Below are 21877 nucleotides of genomic sequence, written 5' to 3' on the forward strand. Positions count from 1 at the left end.
CTTTGAGTATTTCCATTACATGGTACTTTCTAAACTTCTTCTAGTCAACTACTCCACAGGTCATCTATAAATATTATCATTTTTACTGCACTAAATTCATTTAATGGTTATAATTAACTGCTGTTTCTTTTTTTAGACAAATACAATAAAATAAAAAGAATACAATAAGATTACTGAAACTTTAAAAAAAAACATTAGTTAAGATGAAACAAGTGGTTTCCAAGTGCCAAAATAAAAAAAAAAACACATTTACAGGATGAAATACAACTAAAATAATAAATATGTACCACCTACTTGAACATTTATTTCATTATTCTGTATTTAAATATAAAGAAAACCAACATATTTGTCACCAATAAAACTCATTTGACAGCAATAATATAATATATAGTTTTTTTTAATTAACATTTTACTTTAAATCACCTAAGTAACATATTACAGTCTTGTGAAATATCACACATCATTGGAGATTAAACCAGATTCCAGTGTTTTTTCAGGACTAAGACTGCAAAGAAAATAAATAAATTGTGTGCGTAAAATAACCTTATAACTATTTATTCATTTTTAGCATTTTTTTCTGTATTATTTTCACTTTGAAATAAAACAAATAGTTTGTTCAAGTCTAGTCTAAAATGTCTAAAATGTGAAACAAATCATCCAAACAACAACAATTAAAGAACCAACAAAACACATGAAAATAGAAGAGAAGAACTTTTTTTTTATTTGTTGTGAAACTACAAAACATATTGTTTGTTTGGTATTTTTTTGTGCTGGTGAAATATTTACAACTCTGGTCGACAGTACAGTGTCTGAGAATAAAATTCACAGCTTTTCGGGACTCTCGCGATAAAAAGAAAATTTAAAAAAAAAACAAAAAAAAAAAAAACAGGAAAAGCACACCCAAATCACAAAGTGCAATAAATACATGCTGTATGTTTCTCATAGCCGCCTCCATACACATTACCAGGTTCATCACCAGTCGTAATACAAACAGATTCATTAGAACATAAAAAAAAATCAAATGAGGAAAAAAAAAAAAAAATGCACTTGAACTTCAGAAAACAAACAGAATCATATCACAACCTACATGATGAAAAAAAAACATAATTATTTGAGACTAACAGCATTTGTGTTTCTCTGAATGATCGTGATTCTCGTAGTAAAAACCTACATTCCTTCATCCAGATGTTGTTACGTATAAACGAGTCATCTTGATTTTCGAGGTTAAACAACATTCGGTCGATCACGACAAAGTTCACTTTAAAAACAGACGGTACTCTTCCTCAGACTAGACTTCCTCCCGAGTCCTATTCTTTGACGGCTACTCGCTCTACAAACAAACTGTTCACATTAGGAAAATCAATGCAAACGTTTCTCTACATTTACAGCTTCGTTCAGATGAGACGACGACGACGGTGGCCGGGTTTAAGACAACGAAAAGAAAGAAAAAAAAAACAAAAGTTTACATGTTGCTCTCTGAAGGCACACCCTCTCACCTAACTCCAAAGGCTTTCATTCATTTCACAGTGTTCCTGCTACAGTAAAACCCGTCAGAGTACACGGCTGCGTCCACACCGCAGGCAACGCATCATCATTCTGAGATGTGTTGATATAATAAGGACGAAAACTGTGAGAATTTATTCGTTGTTTGATTAAATGGCAGCCTGAGTTCAGTCTGAACAGTCGGATCAGAATTCACACGTGTTTTATGTCGTGTCAGTTTATCGTGACGATGGAGGAAGTGAGTCGCTGAGACCTGAACGCTGACTTCATCCTGTTGCCTGGTGACCGAAGCTCTTTCAACATTTATGTTTTCATTTATGCTAGAATTTTTTGGACATTAGAAAAAGAAAAACAAACAAAAAGTCAGGACAACTTTTCCAATATAAATGTTTTCACCCGGGAAAGTTTTGGCAACCGAACATTTTCTTAAATTAATTAATTAATTTATTTTAGATATTATCTTAGTAATTTTGGACCTTTGTGTTTCCACCAGGTTTGAGCCGATCCTTTGTAATAAATGATCAATGTTGGTTGTTCCACAACTCACAAGAGTCGTAACAAGATGGCTGATCATATTGATAACCTGCCATCGTTCGTTCAGTTATTACAGATTTTTGTTGAGATTACTGACTTTATCTGACCTCAGAGCAGATTTTACAAACTATATGGACCATTTATTTGTGTACTTCAGGTGTTTAATCTTTGGTATTGATCTTTTGTTGCGACTGTTCAGACTGATAATCGATCACAATCAATCATTTCCTTCCTGCAGTGTGAGCGCGGCGTCAGTGTGAACGTCCTCGCAGCATTCGACTCAGTTTCCATCAACCGTCACTTTTTCTGTCTTTTCCCAGACGAAAGGATAAAGAGCCGCTGTCGTGTTTGTGTGATTATCATTATTACATGTTTGTGGGATATTTATTATTCTTATAGACACTTGTGCAAAGAAAGAATATTCCTACTTCTACCTGAACGTGTGGAGACCATCTTTCTTTCTCTGTTGGTGGATTTGAGACATTTACAGTATTTTTATCATTAGGAAACAAAACATTGATTTCATTTTTTGGGACTTTTTGGAGACCACTGTGGGATCAGTGAGGGTGAAAACAGGAACAGGAAGTGGAGACAGACTTCCTCTGTTGGTCTCAAACATACAGACACCGAAGGAAACAAACTACAGTCCGAGCCGAGCTGCTGTTTGTCTACAAACAGTTAAACAGGGAAACATCTGGAATGACAGCAGCGGTCAGGTTTGTATCGGCTACATTCTTGTTTACACCGGGAATGGAAACATGGTTTTATGAAGGTTTTGTGCCACTTGATCCAAAGCACCTAACATATACGCAACGTTGAGCATGTTGACCCAGCAAGAAGTGACGGCGCCACAGAGACGACGTGTTTGTGACCTCTGAAACACACCGAGTCAGGTTTCTTCTTTTTACAGGAGAGGAACTGATTCTGTAACATGCATTTTACATTAATTACTAATTAAAGTTTGCACTTTGAAATAACATCAATAGAGCGACAGATTAATTGTTTGTAAGATGCAGTTGTCACAGGTAATAAAATTTCATGAAATGTAATTCCTCGCGTACATGTGGATGTTTAAAAGTGTTTTTTTAAATTTGCATCTTGTTATGCAACCCAGTGATGAACCAGGATGAATAAATAAACTTGATTCTTGATCCATCAATTCATTTTAGAGTTTTAAATCTTTTCTGTTTAGAAAGTTTTGAGATGATAATGATTCCAGACAGATAATAGTGTCGCCAGTCGTGATCTCTTTTGTACGTCTTTAATATGCAGCTCATAATCAGAAGTTAGTTATTTATTAATTTTGTTGCTGATTTCTTTATTTCCCTAAACCTTTTTGTAAGTGGCTCACAAACGTCCCCTATGCTGATAGAAGCTCCTTAGTTCTTCTTTATGGGGAAGAAAAAATAAAAAGAAACAAATGCTATCTGTTCCATCTGTGCGTCACCTGAACCTCAGTGTATATTCACTGCTGGTTTTCTCTCTGTATGATAAATCGACTTAGAAATATCTCAACACATCAGCTCGTTCAGGTCGTCTACACGAGTCCAGCATCATTTAAAACATCCTCACGTACACAGAGAAGAGATCCGGAGAGAAGTTTTTGCTTTAACGCAGGTGAAAAAAAAAAAGCACCAAGGACAACTACTCCAACCTCCAGGTCCAAACACAAAGAGCCAGTAAACAAGAGACGAGTCGGAGTCGAGGTCTGCTGCTGATTTATAAGCCCGGTTGCCTTGGAAACAACGTCAGACGTCAGTAAATCTCCACTGAGCTGAATGTAAATCACAACACGGGAGAACAAACAGTGAACTGACTCCTGACGGCTTTCTACACTTCAACAACAAGAGAAAAATACTCTCTCGCTTCTGATTTCTCTCCGAGGTCACGGAGCAAAGTTTGTGTTATCTATAGATTTACAGCATCCGAGGCAGAAGTGAGCATCTAATGAACTTTAGTGTTTTTCTCTGTAATAAAATAACTTTCAGAGCTTCCTCAAGAGAAAACATCCTTCTCGCAATTTCAACCTTTAACCAGCACTATGCAGAACTTTCAAGGAAAAGTGAACAGGAAGATAAAATACTGATATTTATTAAATCATCCTCTTGTGTTTTGGATGTCGTTATATTGACGTTAAGGCCGCATTACAGTAAAGTGAGAAAATAAATTAGAATGTAGGTATAACATTAGCCGAATGAACAAAAAATCCACATTAATTAAGAATTGAGTGTTTCACAAAATTTATCAAATTTAGTGATTTTTTTAAAGGGAGTCAGGGGAATTTCTCCACAGGCAACAAGGAAGCAGGTTACACTGGTTACTAAGATGCACTTTATGGACACTTTTCACAAGGAAATAAACAACTTTATTCTTTTGCATTTAATGCCGAATTTACAAGAAGGTACGAATGTTTTAGAATTTGCCGGAGCTGTATCGCAAAGATTTTATGTTGTTCCTCAAGCAGTTCAACTCTTAGAATTGTGTATTTTCTTAAGGGAGTCTGGTGATATCAAGAGACCTTTTTTTATATTACGAAAAACGTCAAGATAAAATATAAGTGCAGCTTTACAGACGTGATACGAAGAAACAAATGTGATATGTTCAGTTCTGCTGGGGCACCATGCTAACATGCTAACATCCAGTTCTCAGATGTGTATCCAGTTACAGAGCGGAAACAGACGGAAATGAAAACTACAAAAACTGAGTGTTCAAATGTTCAGAGCAGAACATATTTCAACCAGCCAATCAGAGGGAAGACGAGGAGCCTTGAGGAGAAAAGCAGGATTGCTGTCTTCCTATTGGCTGGTCAGGCGTGATGGTGGAGGAGGGGGAGGGGCGTCATACAATCAGTAAGAAGTTCACAGTCATCAAAATACATTTGATCTTCACGTCTGTGTGTGTTTCGACAATCAACAATCGTTCCATCGCGAGGCAAAGGTTTCTGGATTCGTTTTGTTTTTAACTTTCCAAAAACCCACATCAAGTTCTTTTTTCATTCATTTATTTTTTACCTTATCTATTTTAAACGTGTAGCTCAAGTTTCTTAAAGTGCAGACTATCCGAACAACTACCTGAGTGTTAGTGAGAGTTAGTGCTGTTCCTACACAATGACGAGTGTCGACTGTGTGCTCTTGAATAATGGGATCCAGTTCATGTAGTGACGTTTTGTAAAGCTCCAGTTTTTCCTCTCGGGTTCTCGTATCGTGTGCGACTCAAACAATCGGCATGCTGATGATGCTTATGTACAACCATCTGTGCTGTCAATATTGTATACGGCAGATGTCTGTCGGTGTAGAAAGTCCTTAAAAAAAAAAAAAAAACACTTATCGACTGTCAATATGAAACACCTCCTAAATGCAGATATTTGTTTTATTTTTCTGTAGTACCATTGATTCTTCTGTGTTGTGCTGTGCTAACAATATACATTTATATATTTTTTTTGTCCAAATGTGTCATATTTAGTACAAAACTGCTTGTATGCACACGTGCAGCTGTGTGACTTTGTGCTGGAATGATTTAAAACACCTAAGAGCCTATAAACAGCCTGTTAGTAACAGAGACACAATAAACAGAGTGAAAGAGAGAGAGAGAGAGAGAGAGAGAGAGGTGAAGTATTAAAAACATAAAAGCTCTAGCAGTGCTATCACTAATTTACAAACGAAAGACTATCCACATTAGAAATGCCGAGCTCTTTAAAAATGTGTTGCTTCTTCACGGTTTTGAGTGTTTGTTTCTTTCTACTTAACATATTATTATTATCATCATTATTATTTAAAATTCTTCATAACACCGCCAAACGTTTGCTTCATGTGTGTTTGAGAACAGCAGGTTAAGACTCAGGAGGGGAAATACTTTGAAATGCTTCTCTACACGTCGTCGGCCGGCAGGTCGGGGATGCTGGTCTTTGCTCGTGTGAAGAAGGCCATCTTCTCTCTGAGAGCACACAGGAAACACATCAGTGAGCTGAAAACAGTGAGATCTTTGATGTAAAGAGAACAAAGTGTTGCTTTCAATAATGAAAAATGTCTACTACAGTCCTTTCCCCTGACAAAGACGAGAAAATGACAAGACTGTTTCAGCTGCCAGAGAAGCTAACACTGCTGTTAGCTCTAAATATCCCAGACCATCAATGAATGGATATTCAGGGGCCCCTCGTCTGTTGTCTCTCCCACCTGAAGGTCTGGACCTCGGGGACCTCCTTTCGGCTCTGGCCCCTGATCTTGTGGACGTCCTTCGCTGCTGCCCTCATCATCTTCTCCACTCGTTTCTCCTGCAGCTGCTCCTCACGGGTCTAAAAATAACCAGGAGCACAGAGACGTTCAAGCAACTCTCTGTCGCACAGGAGTGAAAACCTCAGCAGGTGGACAGTCACTCACCTGTTTCTCGGCTTGTTTAAGGAGGAGCCGGAAGCGTTCGTCTTCTTGGACCCAGGCCGGCAGCTCTCTCTGGCCCTGCTGCCTCGCCGTCTCCAGCTGCGTCTTCAGCTCCCGTAGCACCCGAAGCTCCTGCGTCAGCCGGGCCTGCCGCGTCCGAGACACCTGCAGGTCCAGCTCCAGGTCCAGGGACGTCCGCAGGAGACCGTCCAGACCTTTAACCTGCATGGGAGGCTGTAGGGAGGACAGGGAGGGACACAGTTATACACTGCTGTTATTTTCATTATCAGTTCATCTACAGATCTATACGGCATCTGAAAAGTCACCTCGGTGTACAGTTAACACTCACCAGCATGTACTGTGTGTATAAATCAAGCCCCAGGAGGGACATTGGAAGAGATTCTGCTTCCTGCCTTTAAATTAACAGATGCTGGCAAATGTCAAAGCTGCATTAAACATTCAGACGTTTATTAAATATTAAGAGTCACTTCACTGAGAGTGGTTGGGAGGTTTTAAGACTCAAAAAATGCAAATGGGCTCCCCGACTCTCCCTCTAGAGAACAGAGACGACAGTTAATGTGGTCAGTAAACCTGCAGGTTTAACGTCACTGTTAAACTGTCAGGAAGCAGGAAGATGAGAGGAGATATACAGCAGATAATAGAAGCTGGAACAGAGTCAGACCGCTGAAGAGAAGCATGCTGAGATATACTGCTGAGCGTCACGACTCTGCTTCATCATTCATGCCACAAAACCAGCTCATGTCTGTCATTCCAACTAAAAATACTGCATAAAAACATCAGACAAAATCTGTTCAGGGGTACAAAATACATCAAAATAAAGAAATACACATTAATAAAATGCTAGTTGATGAGACAACCGCTGATATAATACGATCACAGATGGATGTTTGTACCCGGCTTCTTCTAGATTTCTTATAGAGAGGAATCATAGTTTATTGAAGTGAACTGCATTTTTGTATTGGTCAAGATGCTCAAACATGTACAAAACTTCACACACTGATGTTTTTTACAACTTGTGTAAATGCAGTTAAAACAATATGTCAGAAACTGAGTCTGCCAAGCTCCAAATGTGGGCATGTTTTTCTTTTGGTGAGATAAATCTCTGCTGAACTGTCAGTTTGTATGAATATCATTTAATAAGAAACTTCGCGGAACGTCTCAGATGCATTTTATCTCCATGAATTCATCCATGCGTCTCTCCTGTCCTGACACACTCACAGGGACTTCATGGTGCATTCAGGTACAAGCCTTAAACTCTGAATGCTACAGCGCTTTGAACATTAAAGGTGCTCTGATCGGGACATCATGGTGCACCTCATTAACTCAGAAATTGATAATCAAATGACAACAAAGGTCTGAGAGACGCTGAGAGACAGATCAGGAGACAGAAGTGAAGTTTTACCTTCTTCATGCGCATGCTGCGTCTCTCAGAGGCGTTTCTGACAAACGGAGACTTCTTGGAGAGGGTGGAGCTGTCGCTGTCACTGCGGTTTATCTGAAAGACCAAAAAAACAGCAGAGAGTCAAACATCAGTTCACAAACCTCACTGAATATTTATCAAATCTTCAATTGTCTGATGTTTCATAGTACTGAGTGCCTGTTACCCTGCAGATGTACTGGCTCTGAGGTCCAGGGGAGAACGTCTTGGAGCGGATGATGGTGTTCCCTCTCATGAAGGGGATCTGCTGGTGGACGTCCGGGCGGCGCTCCTTGGGTCGAACCACCGAGCCGTGGTGGGACGGCAACAGGCTGTCCATGCTCGTCTCCTTGTTGACCTGCACAAAGAGAACGAGGCGGTGTAAAGCTTTTCAAAGATCTAATTTAACCAACAACTGCATCAACTCCGATCCTCTGAAAGTGGAAGTTCTATCAACTGTTGAGAGAATGGATCAAAACATTCAAAACAAACAGCAGGTTTAACTCTGTAAGAGATGAAAGCAGGAAACGGGTGGAGAAGAAAGAGCAGAAAAGAAATGCAGTGACAATACAAAGTACGACTCAATTACAGCCAGTTTTCCAGCTCCAGTGGGTGTATTTTCCTTTGTGCCTGATGGATTATTCTCCGTATGATCGTTAAACGTCGGTGAAAGATGTTCTACAGGACTGACATCGAAACCTGCCACCCCTCCTTTTGTTAATACAACATTTTCTTTACATTTTTACTGCTTGTAGCTGCACTGAAATATGTTGATGTCTTTCCAAGTCAACCGAGGAAAGAAGAAATACAATACAACACAACACCTACACCAAACACTTCTCCTCTGTCATCATCATTAATCAGAAGAAAATCCCTCGAGTTACCTTTTCTGTGATGGATGCTGCTGCTGCTGCTGCTGCTGCTGCAGGATGAGGAGGAGGAGGAGGAGGAGGAGGAGGTTTGGTCACCTTCTCCTCTTCCTCCTCATCTCCTTCCCATTGGCTGCTCTCAGGATAAAACTCGTCCTCCTCCTCCAGAGGCCCCTCCCCTCCCTCGCCGTTTCCATCTTCATCATCAAACAAGTCGTCCTCCAGAGGGTCGCCGTGCCTGGCGATGGAAACGCAGTTAGAGGACGGACTCCATGACTTTTCTGTTTACTCAGTTCAAAAATTCTGTTTGGCTGCTTGTGATTGGACAGAATTTAACATCTGAGAGGTTTTACTTCTCTTGTTAAATAAAAAAAGGGTTTCACTGATTACTATAATCTAAACGTCCCTTCTATCTACCTACCTGTCGCTGTAATGACAGAGTGAAGTACGTCAAACCGACACTAAATTATTGGTCTGTCACCTACATATACACTTACTCTCCATTACACTACAACATGTCATGAGCTGTTCAACAAGGCAGTAATATTCAGAGATATTCTGTCCTTTCTGCGTGAGTGTGTGTGTGTGTTTGAGTGCATTGAGGGCACTATAACCTCAGGGCACCTGGGGATTGTTGGAGGACAGAGGGAGGAGGAAAGGTGTTACTTAAAGAAGGGGGGAGGTGTATCTGAAATTTAAGCAGCTTTATTTACAGTGTGAACCTGCCGGGTGACATTCTGTCTCTGTGTGTTTGTCTGCTGTGGAAAGCTTTGTTTACCAGATGTTCTGTTAATGTTGAAGCTTAATTTGAAAACCAACTAGTAGCTGTAGTTGTAAATACATGTAGTGAAGCAGAAGTATTGAGGAGCACAAATATATATACTCAAGTAACGTAACTCAAAAGCACATTTTCTTAGTTACTTTCCAGCACAGAGTGTGTTAAAATGTTCGTCACTCATCCTTTGACAAATTAATACAGTGAGTGAAACTGTAAGAGTCACAAACCAGCATCAAGATCTGATTCAAACAGAGCTGCTGTCAGTTAAAGAGTGACACGGCATGTTAATAGAATTAAACTGACACGGCGTGTGAAGATGTACGATGAGGATCTAGAATCATAAAATACTACTAGACAACAGAAGTAATGGAAGACGATCATAAATATAATAAGATCAAAAATAGATGGAGACCGACTCACCACTCGTCATCGTCTGGAGCGCCGACTGTGGAAACACTGGAGATCACTGGAGTCTGAAACACACACACACACACACACACACACACACACACACAAAATCCTGTTTAAATAACTTTCAAACTGAAGATCTGTTGTAGTGTAGACGAATTATGTTTCTGTATGTTTGTGAATTATTGCTGGCCTAACTGTTTTATAAAAGATGCTTCAGTGCCTGAAAACTATTAATCAAACATCTATAACACTTTAAAATGAATTCATCATCGATTCAGTGATTTCTATCATTGATTTCTGCAGACAAACCTGCAAGGAAACTCATTTTTTTTGTAATAATCAACAACTTATAAGTGGAAAACAACCACAAGCAGAGAGAGAAAACTGAACTGAGAATCGATTAAGATGAAAGATGTTTAAACAATGTTTTCTGTATTTTCTTAATAATAACTACACTATCATTCATCTTAACATCACACTGCAGGAGTAAATCTTCTGCAACCAAATATGTTCATAATGATCATCACAGACACGTGCCAGTATCAATTATACTGTTTTACCTTTCTGACATATTTGATCTTGAATGAAAACCATTTTTCTACCTGACTGAAACTATCTAAACATCCACTGAAGCTTTCATTCCATTAGCACAGATCAGAGCAAATATTTGAGAATCATAAATCTCTGATTCAGTAAAAGACCTCATTAGTAACAAGCAGCAGCATGTTGACTGAATACTTCTTTAGAGTAAAGTTTCTGAGGTGTATTCATGGTGTCTGGATGTCACTCTGAAAGTCAGTGTGGGTTCACACTGTATGAGAGTGTGTCTGTACCCTGTCAGAGCTGCCGGCTGCTCGGCTCTCTTTGTCCTTGTTGTTCATCTCGGGCATGTAGGCACGGCTCAGCAGGTTGTACCACTTAGTGCATCTCTCCTCCGAACAGCTGACATCAGCCAGACTGATCTGGGCTCCCGCCTGAAGGAGGAGGACAGGGGAGCAGAGAGGAGGAGGAGGAGGAGGAGGAGGAGGAGGAGGAGGAAACATGGAGGTGTGTTGACAGAATATCACCACTGCTCATTAAAAACATGAACATAACGATAATTCAAAACGTGTTTTCTTCAGCCGGGATGTAAAAACCAGAGAGAAGTCTTCCACTAACCAGACACTCTTCGTGGCCCGACTTGCTGGTGACGCAGACATCCACCCTCAGTGTCTTCTGCCGCAGTGCACTGTGGGATATCTGCATGCCAAACACCTCGTTGACCTCCACGACGTCCTGCGGCAGACAGCCACGTGTCCGGAACAGGCAGCGTGTTGCCTCCACGCAGGGCAGCACCGCCGAACGCACATACCTGCAGGAGAATCAGGTGAGAGTGTCACCACGAGGCTGTCTGGTCATACGACGCATCACATCTGAATTTAAAGGTTGATAAGTCAAACGAGACGTCTGCTGGTCCCTCGTCTGAAGATACTGTATTTTGTATTTGTGTAACTTGCTGCTTGTGAAGTTATTTGCGCCACTTCTCATGTTAATACAACAAGAACAAGTAAATAAAGCTCCTCTCCAACACAAGCAAACAGACGCTCGGCATGCAAAGCAGCACGAGGCACCTGAGGGAAAGTAAACACTTCACTCTTTACCTGTAACACACAGTGATGATATTCAAACTGCTTGTTTATATAATGATTCTGTTTCTTATCTGTACCTACAGGTTTTCATCTTGTTCTCTTATTTTAGAAGGTACTGCACCTAAATCCCTCAGTAAACAAGTGTCAGATAAATTAGCAGAGGTAAGAAGACGTACATTTTCAGGTCAGCTGGCAGACAGAGGGCGCTGCAGTTGGACAGCTGCATGATGAAGATGGTGAAGCGTTGGTCTCTGGACTCGTAACGGAAGCCGAGCTGCACCTGAGAGCAGCCCAGCGCCAACCGCTCCTCGTAGGAGCCCAGAAGGAGGTCTGGAGGAAGGCCCGGCCTGGAGGAACCACAAACACACAGACACGCTTACTTAGAAACAAAATATCATGTAAAATAAGACTGTAAATGATTATTTTTCCAGGGATGAGGAACAGCAATGTAACATCACCACAAAAGTGTACTAGCAAGAGGTTTTTACCCCAGGCCGTCGAAGTTTGTATGGCAGTTTTGGTTTCAGAAACATTACAAATCTCTTAAATGTATGACATCATTGCACTGACAAATATTATAATTTGAAAAGTAAACTGTAGAGGCAATCTAAGGTGCTAAATCACGATCCGGGCTGTTCACCTCATAAAATCTACTGTGGATAAAAATGTGTTATACCTGCGCTCTGAGGGCTCGTACACGCCGCTATCACCTGCCACGGACTCGTCCGACACCGCTGAGGTCACGCCCATCTTCTTTGGCCCCGCCCCCGTCCCTCGCAGCTGTGGAGCCGAGTCTGAAGACAACAGGAAGGAGAAAAACGTGGTTGAGTGTGTGTGTCCATGCGTGTGAATCGAAGCATTTAAATGGGAATGAATAGTTTCACACAGTCAGCGGAGGACACCTTGAATTTCTCGTAAAGAAAAGAAAAACGTTCTCCAGCCACAGCGAGGACAGAAGTTAGATTAAAAACCTTCATTTAGTCGGGCATGTTGACTCAACCTTCATCAGGGTCGTATACACAGAACTTCTAACCCACTAAAGACCCTGAATGTCTAAAAGAGCCGATCAAAGAGTGGTGAGGGTGCCGAAGGAAAACAGATTTGTAACTCATCACTTCAGTGCAGCTGATCACTGATCTGTCAACACTTCACACATAGTATATGTTTGTTTAGTGCTATGAGATGTAATTAGGTTATCTTGGTGAGGTCTACAGTGTAAACATGAGGCAGCCGGGGTAGAAGAGGCAGCCTGTGAGGGAGAACATCCTCCTGAACACCTGTATTCAGAAGGAGCAGCATTTTTGTTTTCTACAGGTGTAGGTGATGAAATAAGACCCAGGGAGTCCGATATGACGACCGATTCAAAGACAGCGAACTAGACTTAATACTCTTTTGTTCACACAGCAGCATCTTGTAGAATCAGCACAATGCTAAACGGTACCTGGTTAAAAACAATCTACCTTTGTGTGACAGGATGACGTCATGTGAGCTGCCAACAAACTGGTGTGACTGAATAAAAGAAGGGGGGCAGTAGCGTCAGTGCTGCTGTGAACGCAGCCTGTCTGTGCAGAGTCTGAGACTGGCAGCAGGGATGGAGAGTGAACAGGAAACCAGACACCACGTCCACCTTTCACCTGAGGCTGCGACAGGAACCTGAGTCACGTTCAGCTGCAGTGAGCTCTGTCCACACTTCAGCTGACTGTTACTACACATCGGCTTCAACTCATTTTGCAACAAATCGAGACGCAAGACGAGAGAAACACCGCAGTTGCAGACGGCATTTTGAAAATGTTCCGGCTGATGAGTGAGGATCTTGAAGGATTGTCCGATTTCATAAGAGGTATGTTTCTGGAATATGAGGTGTACGGATAAAAACCAGAAATAAACATCAATAAATCCAATTATTTGAAAAACATCCTTGTAACACTCATGCACACAAAACTGCAGAACTTGCCTGAGAATCTTCATGTTTATAGTTTTCTCCAGTATCATAGTAATCCTGTTACAGTTGTCTGCACATCTACAGGTACATCGCACATGACAACTGCTAACAGCTAATTCAGCCGACTTTTAATATGTCGCTTCTGTTTTGTGTGTTTGGTGTGATATAAAACAGAGAACGTCCTCACACTTACGATGCTAAAACCAGAAAAGTTTTTTTCTCAATAAATGTCAAACAATCACAACCAAAGCTTCATCCATTTTCTACTAATGTCTAACTAATGTATTCTTTCATTTCTATCTACCTTCATTTCAGTTAAATTAATCTCATGTACTACTGTATGTTGACCTTGATACGATCCACTCCAACAATGATCCAGTGGCTGTAATATAACGCCTCTCTAACCTTCACCTCCCCTCTCCTCACAGCTCCCACCAGCAGTCAGGTTTCACACACACTATTACGTTTCTCCTCACTCACACACACACACACACACACACACACACACACAGGGAGGAGGAGGTTTCCTGCTCTCCAATAAAGTTGGAGTGTTTTCTGTGACGTCTTGTGTAACACAGATGAAGGTGTTACATCACCAGCATCTCTACCGCCTCCTCGCTCTCTTATTGCGGCTCATTTAATTGCAGATAATTCATCACGATTATCGTTCTCGTGTTATTAACTGGGATTATGATTTGAGACATTTTCACGCAGCCCTCCTGAGTTATTATGCAAACAGAGTTTTACTGCCGTTGAGACGAAACATGATTGCTGTGAGGATAAGAGACTCTCAGTCAGTCACAGAATGACAGGTCAGAATATGGTGTAATATTTTGTTTTTGGTCTTTCTGCAGTGAAGATTGTGATGATGAATGATGATGACGAAAACAGAATAAATGAAGCTCCTGTTTACCTTTGACCTCCTCGCCCAGCGTGTTCTTGTGGTTCTGCTTCTCCTCCAGACCCCTGGGACCCCTGTGCTCCTCCTGCAGCTGCTCTTGAGAGTCCAGGCTGAGCTCAAGTTCTGCCAGCCTGCTTTGGAGCTCTAGGTCCAGGCTCAACCCGCCTGGTCCCGTTTGACCTGTGAATGTCTCTCCAGACAGGAAACTAGTGTCTGTGACCAGCGGCGAGCACGGCGGCGACAGTGAGGAAAGAGACGACCGTGGGGATAAAGAGCTCATGGAGCGAGGAGTTTCTGACAGCCTGAGCGCCTGAATCCTGGATGACTCCACTCCTCCTCCTGCACCTCCACCAGCAGAACATGCCGCGTCACCTCCCACCCCACCCGCTTTGGCCTCAGGCCTCCCAGCGTCCCTCCCTCCGCTGCCCGTCACCACTTCGTGTTCATGTATGGTGGTGATGGAGCTAGAAGGGCGGTAGCCTCCCTGGCCGCCCTCCTGCAGGAGGCTGTCCAGCTTGTTCTGAAAGTCCGGGTCAGCCAGCTCGGGCTGCTCCAGGTAGAGGTCGGTGAAGCTGAGGGAGGAGGTGGAGCCCAGGCTGGAGGTGGTGGCCAGCGAGCCGCGGCTGGACGTTAGAGAGCCTCGACTGCTGCCGGACGAACAGGATAGAGTGCTGGCTGACAGGCTGGAGGAGAGACAAACAGAAAGATTTATGATCTGATAACATATCAACATATCACATCTGTCACATCACATTTATCATGAGTGTTATATCACTAATATTGGAATCTCTAATTTTGATACAATGCCTTGAAACATATTGATATTTGATCAAATGTTTGATACCACAGGGAAAAACTGATACAACATAGAGAGCAGAACATTTTAGATTTTTATTAAAAGATGAAATAAAAAATGTCCTGTATGTTTAAAAGTTAATTTACTCCTGAACGCAGCCGATGTGGACGCTGCAGCAGTACGTGTGTCAACAAACTGTCAAAGAGAAGAGAAAGCAAGAAAGCGCAGCTGGTTCGAGTGTGTCGTCGTTAGGAAATGAGCAATGAGACCATTTCAAATATTCAGAATTGATATGAAAATTGATATTAAACATTGGTGGGGCATACACTGACTACATTGCTTGCTCATCCCCCTCAATTTCAGTTTGCTTTTTCTTTTAATCAATAGGTGGTCAGACAACAGACACTAAAGTCAGCACTGCCTCTGCTTTGCACAGCACCTGTTAATATCCAAGTCTTTTATATTGTTCAAAAGTTGGTGTTTCTCCTTTTGACCAGCAACTCAAAATGAAATAAACCTGAAAACAACGTTGATTATTGGTTGTTGTTAAAACTGTTGAAAGAGCTTTAAGAAATGTTTAAAAGATCCCTGAAGAGTCTGTGTTGTGAGAAATCCCTGAAGATCTGTGAGATCATATCTGCTTTGTTCTGATGTTGTAACCAGCTTGTAAGTTACTTTGATAAGAGCATAAAAACACTAATTACAAGCAAATGACCGAAATTATGAGAAGAGTTTAGAGAGAAGACATCTGAGTTAGAGAAAAAAAAACAATGATACTCTGAGGGAAGAAAACTGAAGATGAAAGTAAAATAAATCTACAAGGCGAGTAAAGCTGGAAGCAACTCTGCAGGCAGACGTGAGTTCATCGCTCTGCTGTTTCCTCTCGTCTCATATTCTACCCTCCTTTCTCCTCGCTCTACCTCATTTTTACCTTTCATTGCTGTCAACACATCAAACATGTTGGAGAAAACAGGACTGCAGACTCGGTGATTCATGATAGATCTTGAATATCTTGTCTACGTCCAAGTGGATGACTTGATGAGTTTGGACAGAATATATATGTGCTTTCAAGATTATTTCAAGGGCCAAACTACTCATACATCAATCTGCTGACCGTGGAAGTGTTCTCATGATCAATCTGTATAAGCTCTGTATATAACAATGTAAAGCACAGTGAGAAGACATTACATATGAGACGAGGAGTATTATAAACTTGTCTTGCGCTGTAAAATACTGGGCTGTAATTGGACGTCCTCTGGAAGACTTTTCAGTTATTAAGATGCTTTGTTTCTTCTTCTTCATATCTCCCAGCCCAGCAGGAGAGACGTTCACAGCCATTTAAAGTCTTCAAAACAAACTGAGAGTCTGGATACACATTAAATATTGAACCTGAGGGACAACTTTCAGGAGGAGAGGAGAGTCATTTTTGTTCGTCTGTCCTCTGTAGCCGCCTCCTCACACACTCCTGACTACGAGCAGCTCTCTAATTAAAGCAGGAGGGCTCGTTAGCGCAGACTGAGAGGAGTTCCTGCCTGCCGGGGACACTTTTGATTTCCATCAGACGAGGAGGACGACCGGGCGAACGAGGAGCAGGGAGAGAACCCCGCCTGAGGAGGAGACTGACTGACACCGTTTATTTCGCTTTTAGACTTTTCGGATGAACGCTGTTGAACTTAAAAACCAGGACTGCTGAATATTAAACGGTTCTGAAACTCGTACGGCTCTTACAGCGGCCTTGCGTCATCTCTCATACAAGTGTAATTCCCGAGGACGTTTCGGGGGTTGGGCTTGAAAATTTGATTTGTGGTGAGATCATAACTGAAATCAAAAAAAGCCGAGGACGAACAAAATTACTTTCATCTTAAGCAAATGTTTGGTCATTAAAGTTTAAACCATCAGCGCTCTGCTCGCTCTCTGATGACTAAATTACTCTTTCTCTGTGAATCATCGGACAAGCAACAACCCTGTAAAAAATCTGCTGAACTAAATGATTAATAAAGTAAATGGCTGGGTAGAAAATAAACACACTAGTGTATTTTATTCAAATAGTGATGTTGTGAGTGCGAGTGCAATGTTAACACAGCTGATCGAAAAGATGGAAAAAAAAAAATAAGTAACACTAAGAGAGTTGTTGTAAACAGGACGAGGCCAACAGACCTTTTGAGTTGAGAATGTAGTGATGATGCCAGTCGAACCATCTCCTCCAGCTCTCTGACCAGCTTGTTCCTCTTACAGTGAAGTCGCAGCCTGAAAGGAGAAAAACAACAAGAAATCAAACATTGGAGTTCATTTTTTTTTATCCCATCAGGTGTAAAGTAATGTTTTTATCTCATCAATTCAATCTGCCTCCAGGCTGAACATGAGTCACCTTCACATTTAGAAAATAATAAAAAAAAACACTGAACATAATCCTCCGTCTCTGCTACTGCTGGAGGTGTGAACACTTTACAAAAAAGCAAACAAATCTGACACGGCGGCAGCGATGTGTCGGTTATTGTGAGCAGCTGCTTTGTGTTCAGGTGACGGCGGTGTCACCTGTTTGTAGGAGCTTTGTTGGGAGGTAACCAGTCCACTAACAGCTGCTACTGTGATCTATGGTTTGAATGGAAACAGGCCAAAGAGAGGAAGCCTTTGATCAGGTTACAGAAGTCTGCTGGTGTCTGTGTTCATATCAACTCTGCCTTTTGTTACCGTGTTTCCTGTTTCTATCTTTCTAATAGTGCAGAGTGTCAGTTTTTTGATTCCAGCCAAAAAGTGACACAAGTTTATAATTCCTGATTTGTGTAAAATATACAAATTTGAGACTTTTTTTTCTATTCTATTGAGATTTTTAGTTTTTGTTCTTGGCAACTTTGGAGAACTTGGCTCCTTTGTAAAAAGTTTTGAGGAAAAAAGAAGAATCTTGCTTCATAACAGTAGATCTCCTCGAACATAATTTAGCTTACTTTTAACATTAAAATTACAATAATGGGCCTTTAGTGAGCTGCTGTAAAGAAAAGGAAGCCCTGAATTTACAAAACACGGGACAAAACGAGAACATCTTCTCTGAAACTGAAGATGGCACAATTGTGGTTCGATATGAACTGTTTCATATTTGTAGGCGGCCAAATCGCTCACTGAAAATAAGATTTGGTTAACTGTCCAGCACTAGGTAAAAGCAGCTTCTACATTTCACATTTTACAAAATCACACCACTTTTACCTGATTAGAGCTCATTTTCAGGACTGTGTGGGTTTTACCAACATCTGCCTCCATCTGCTGTTAGTTTTGTTACAGGTTTATTTTCATTTTTTTTTAGAGAAAAAGGCACTTTTGAAATTCTCGTTACAAACTCACACAACGCCAACATCATCCTGAGTGGAGGTCTAATTCACCACAACACCTGATAACACCTTTAACACCTCCAAAACTAATTAGCTCAGCTGTGCTCAAGGACACACATTCAGAGAAATTAACATCTTCAGAACCTGCACACACTGCATACACATGAATGTTTGTGTGTTTGTGTGGGTCTGTGCAGGTGTGTGTGTGTGTGTGTGTGCAGGTGTATGTGTGCAGGTGTGTAGGTGGACGACAAGGGGTTTCTTTTGTGAACTGGCTATGCAGCCTCTCAGGTTTCAGGAACAGGAGACGAGATACAAAGAGAGACTGAGCTCAGGTCGAGTCTGACCTGGACACCGAACAACAAGAGTCCTGTTAGAGGACGAGGGAGAGGGGGAGACGCAGGAGAGGAAAGGAGAGGAGAGGAGAGGAGAGGAGAGGAGAGGAGAGGACAGGAGGAGAGGAGGAGAGGAGAGGAGAGGAGGAGAGGAGAGGAGAGGAGGAGAGGAGAGGAGAGGAGAGGAGAGGAGAGGAGAGGAGAGGAGAGGAGAGGAGAGGAGAGGAGAGGAGAGGAGAGGAGAGGAGAGGAGGAGGAGAGGAGAGGAGAGGAGAGGAGGAGAGGGCGGTCATGTTCGTCTCTGCCTCTTAATAATCATGGGGGACGTCTGACGTCTCTAAAGGTCGAAGGATTCAAACAGCAGTAGAAGGTCAGTAGTTTCATCAGCAGATGAGACAATAATGATCACAGTCACACTCGTCTCGCTGCTGTCATCACCTCCTCTAACCTTCTCTGTCACAACCTTCAGACTTGTAGTAGAAAAACAGAGCTGCTGCTGGTTTTCACAGTCAGCTGACGCCAACAGACCTTTTATTTCTGTCATTACCCTTTGGTGTTTTATTTATGTCGACACCAGAGAGCAGAATAAAGTAGTGTGTCCCCTCAGAGTAGCCATAAGACTTGTGAGAGAGGAAATGTGGGCCGGGTGTTGCTCAGGGGTAGAGCCAGCATCTTGTTATCGGTAGGCCGCTCACTAGTTCAATTCCCCTGGTCTGCATGACAACATGTCCTTGGGCAAAACACTGAACCCCAAACTGCTCCTGATGTGCTTGTCGGCACCTTGCATGTCAGCCACCGCCATCAGTGCAGTGTATGAATTACTGCAAGTTGCTTTGGACAAATATTAAATTTGTTGCTGCTGAATGCACAAAAGTTTCTTTTCTGTTAGTAGCCGGAGCTTAGCTTCCTTCTTCTAACTATTTAAGCTTCTGAGGCTGAACATGGCTAAGTAATGAAGACGCTTGGAGGATGCCAGGTGAGACAGTTGGTGGTGGCCGTCAGACCGTCAGTGTGGAGTCGCCGTATGGTGATTTGGCAGAAATTGCTCAACCGTATCTGACAAAACTAGCTTCTTATTTAAAAAAACAAAAACACGTAAGACAGAGGAACTCTTCACACATCTATTTCATGAGACAGGAGCAAAGAGTGGGACATGTTTGAAAACATTATTAAGTCTTTTTTCTGATCTGAAGTTTTCTGACTAGAGTCATGTTGTATCTGAGATCACAATAAAAAGTTCTACTGTTCTGTGTTGAATGAATGTAGATTCCCACCTCTCAGTCAGAGCCTTGCTCTGGTTGTCTCTGGCTGCCTGCAGGTCTCTCTCCAGACGTTTCTTCTCCGTTTCCAGCTTCTCGGCATCGTTGGGCTCCAGGCGTTGCCGAGGTCTGACGTACTGCAGCTCCTTCAGCAGCTCCTCCTTCTCGTTGATGAGGATGAGACGGTCTCGCTCCGGGTCCAGCAGCCCCGGCCAAGCCTCGCTGTCCAGTTTGGCGATCTGAACCTCGATGGTGGCGATCCTGAGGAAGCGAGGAGGAAGATGTGAAGTACAGAGATGTGCAGAATGTAGAGGAGAAAACGCAGAGACGAAATGTGGATTCAGTTTAATCAACAGTTGATTTTACATTTTACAGATCAACCTGATAACCTCCACCCACACTGACTAGTCAGCTGGTATGTTAACATTATTAAGGCACAAATACAGCAAACAGCACAATGCATGATTCCACATATATAAAAACAGACACACACCTCCTCTTGGCCTCCTCGTACTTCAGACTCAGACGAACCTTCTCTGCCAGTTTGTTGGTGCTCGTCATGAACTAAACACGAACAGAACATGAACACAATGACATGTTGGACACGTCCGCACACAGCAGCTCATTAACCAACAGTCAGACTCTCTACATGACTAAAAGTACCAACAGAATACTGTAAACATCTCAAGTAAAGAAGTGTTATCATCTTCTTGGACTTACAGTATCAGTAGTAAAAGTACTGGTGGTGCAGTGGACACAGATATCTGATTCTACATGACAATAACAGATTGTTAGATTGTCATTTTATTGTTGGAGATGCTTGAGGTGGGGCAAGTTTGAACTTCTATATATAAAGTCAGCTTGTTTAGTGGTCTAGTGGTTCTCAACATAGGGGTCGGTCCTCCAAAGAGACATCAGATAAAGCTGAGGGGTCGTCAGATGATAAATGGGAGATGAAGGAGGACAAATAAAGTAATAATTTTGTCTAAACATGTAATAGCTGTTTAAAATACACAAAATTACCAATAAAATCAGGTAATATGTGACTAAACAAGACTTACACACGACTGAGAGTCATTCAGTGCCAACTATCAGTACTCAGCAGTTTTAATAGTCATGCTTTGAACACGGAAAATACAATACAGGGTTTTAATTTGAACAAAACCACTTCTGATTCTCTGCATCTCTAACAGGAAGCGACAGTATTTGACAACCTGACAACCTTTGTTGAACCAGACTCAATAATCAGCTATTTCTCCAGAAGAAAGAAAAAAAATGGTGCTTAGAGAACATTAATTTCATCAGAGCACCAACAGAGTCTCTTCTGACAGGGTAATGGAACCCCTGACTGAAGTTTGATACCCAGCCTGGCTTTTAAAAGATGATGTCTGGGCGTCCATCTTTGTCAGCTCTCGAGGGAAACTGTCCCAAACTCCTGCTGTCACCAATTTTTGCTGTTTACAACACTGAATTTAGTGCTGACTGAGGAGATGTACTGTGAACACCAAGACGTTTCCTGTCGCTGAAACAGAGGTCCTGACTCACCTCAGCGGGGATGTCGGTCTGGGAGCCGGCGTCGGAGTAGAGCCGAGGGATGGACAGCTCCGAGTTGGCGAGCGAGGGGCTGCTGCCCCACAGCTCCTGCTGGGAGCCCGAGTCCAGCTGGAAACCGTCCTTCAATACAGCCAGTTTCTGCATGAACAGGGGAGACCAACCGGAGATTATATGAATGAAAACATGATCTGCAGGGAGAAACTGGGACACTGACGCAGGAAAATACACTGAGA

The 21877-nt window shown here is 42.0% G+C and overlaps 1 protein-coding gene across 1 annotated transcript in view; it reads right to left on the bottom strand.

Annotated features, from left to right (window-relative positions):
- Positions 1-697: 697 nt before the first annotated feature.
- The window catches only part of wwc1 (WW and C2 domain containing 1), a 49207-nt gene continuing 28027 nt past the window's right edge, over positions 698-21877 (bottom strand). The window contains exons 7-22 of the mRNA XM_037118863.1: positions 21636-21782; positions 20584-20654; positions 20106-20351; positions 17331-17420; positions 14390-15060; positions 12211-12328; positions 11711-11881; positions 11065-11257; positions 10740-10880; positions 9916-9968; positions 8733-8955; positions 8036-8206; positions 7834-7926; positions 6414-6644; positions 6210-6328; positions 698-5970 (exon numbers count right to left, since the gene is read on the bottom strand). Of these exons, the coding sequence (XP_036974758.1) occupies positions 5904-5970; positions 6210-6328; positions 6414-6644; positions 7834-7926; positions 8036-8206; positions 8733-8955; positions 9916-9968; positions 10740-10880; positions 11065-11257; positions 11711-11881; positions 12211-12328; positions 14390-15060; positions 17331-17420; positions 20106-20351; positions 20584-20654; positions 21636-21782 (2805 nt within the window). The 3' untranslated portion in view covers positions 698-5903. The remainder of the gene's footprint in view (positions 5971-6209; positions 6329-6413; positions 6645-7833; positions 7927-8035; positions 8207-8732; positions 8956-9915; positions 9969-10739; positions 10881-11064; positions 11258-11710; positions 11882-12210; positions 12329-14389; positions 15061-17330; positions 17421-20105; positions 20352-20583; positions 20655-21635; positions 21783-21877) is intronic.

This window comes from Acanthopagrus latus, chromosome 13 (assembly GCF_904848185.1).
Source record: "Acanthopagrus latus isolate v.2019 chromosome 13, fAcaLat1.1, whole genome shotgun sequence".
In the NCBI taxonomy this organism is placed as follows: Eukaryota; Metazoa; Chordata; class Actinopteri; order Spariformes; family Sparidae; genus Acanthopagrus; species Acanthopagrus latus.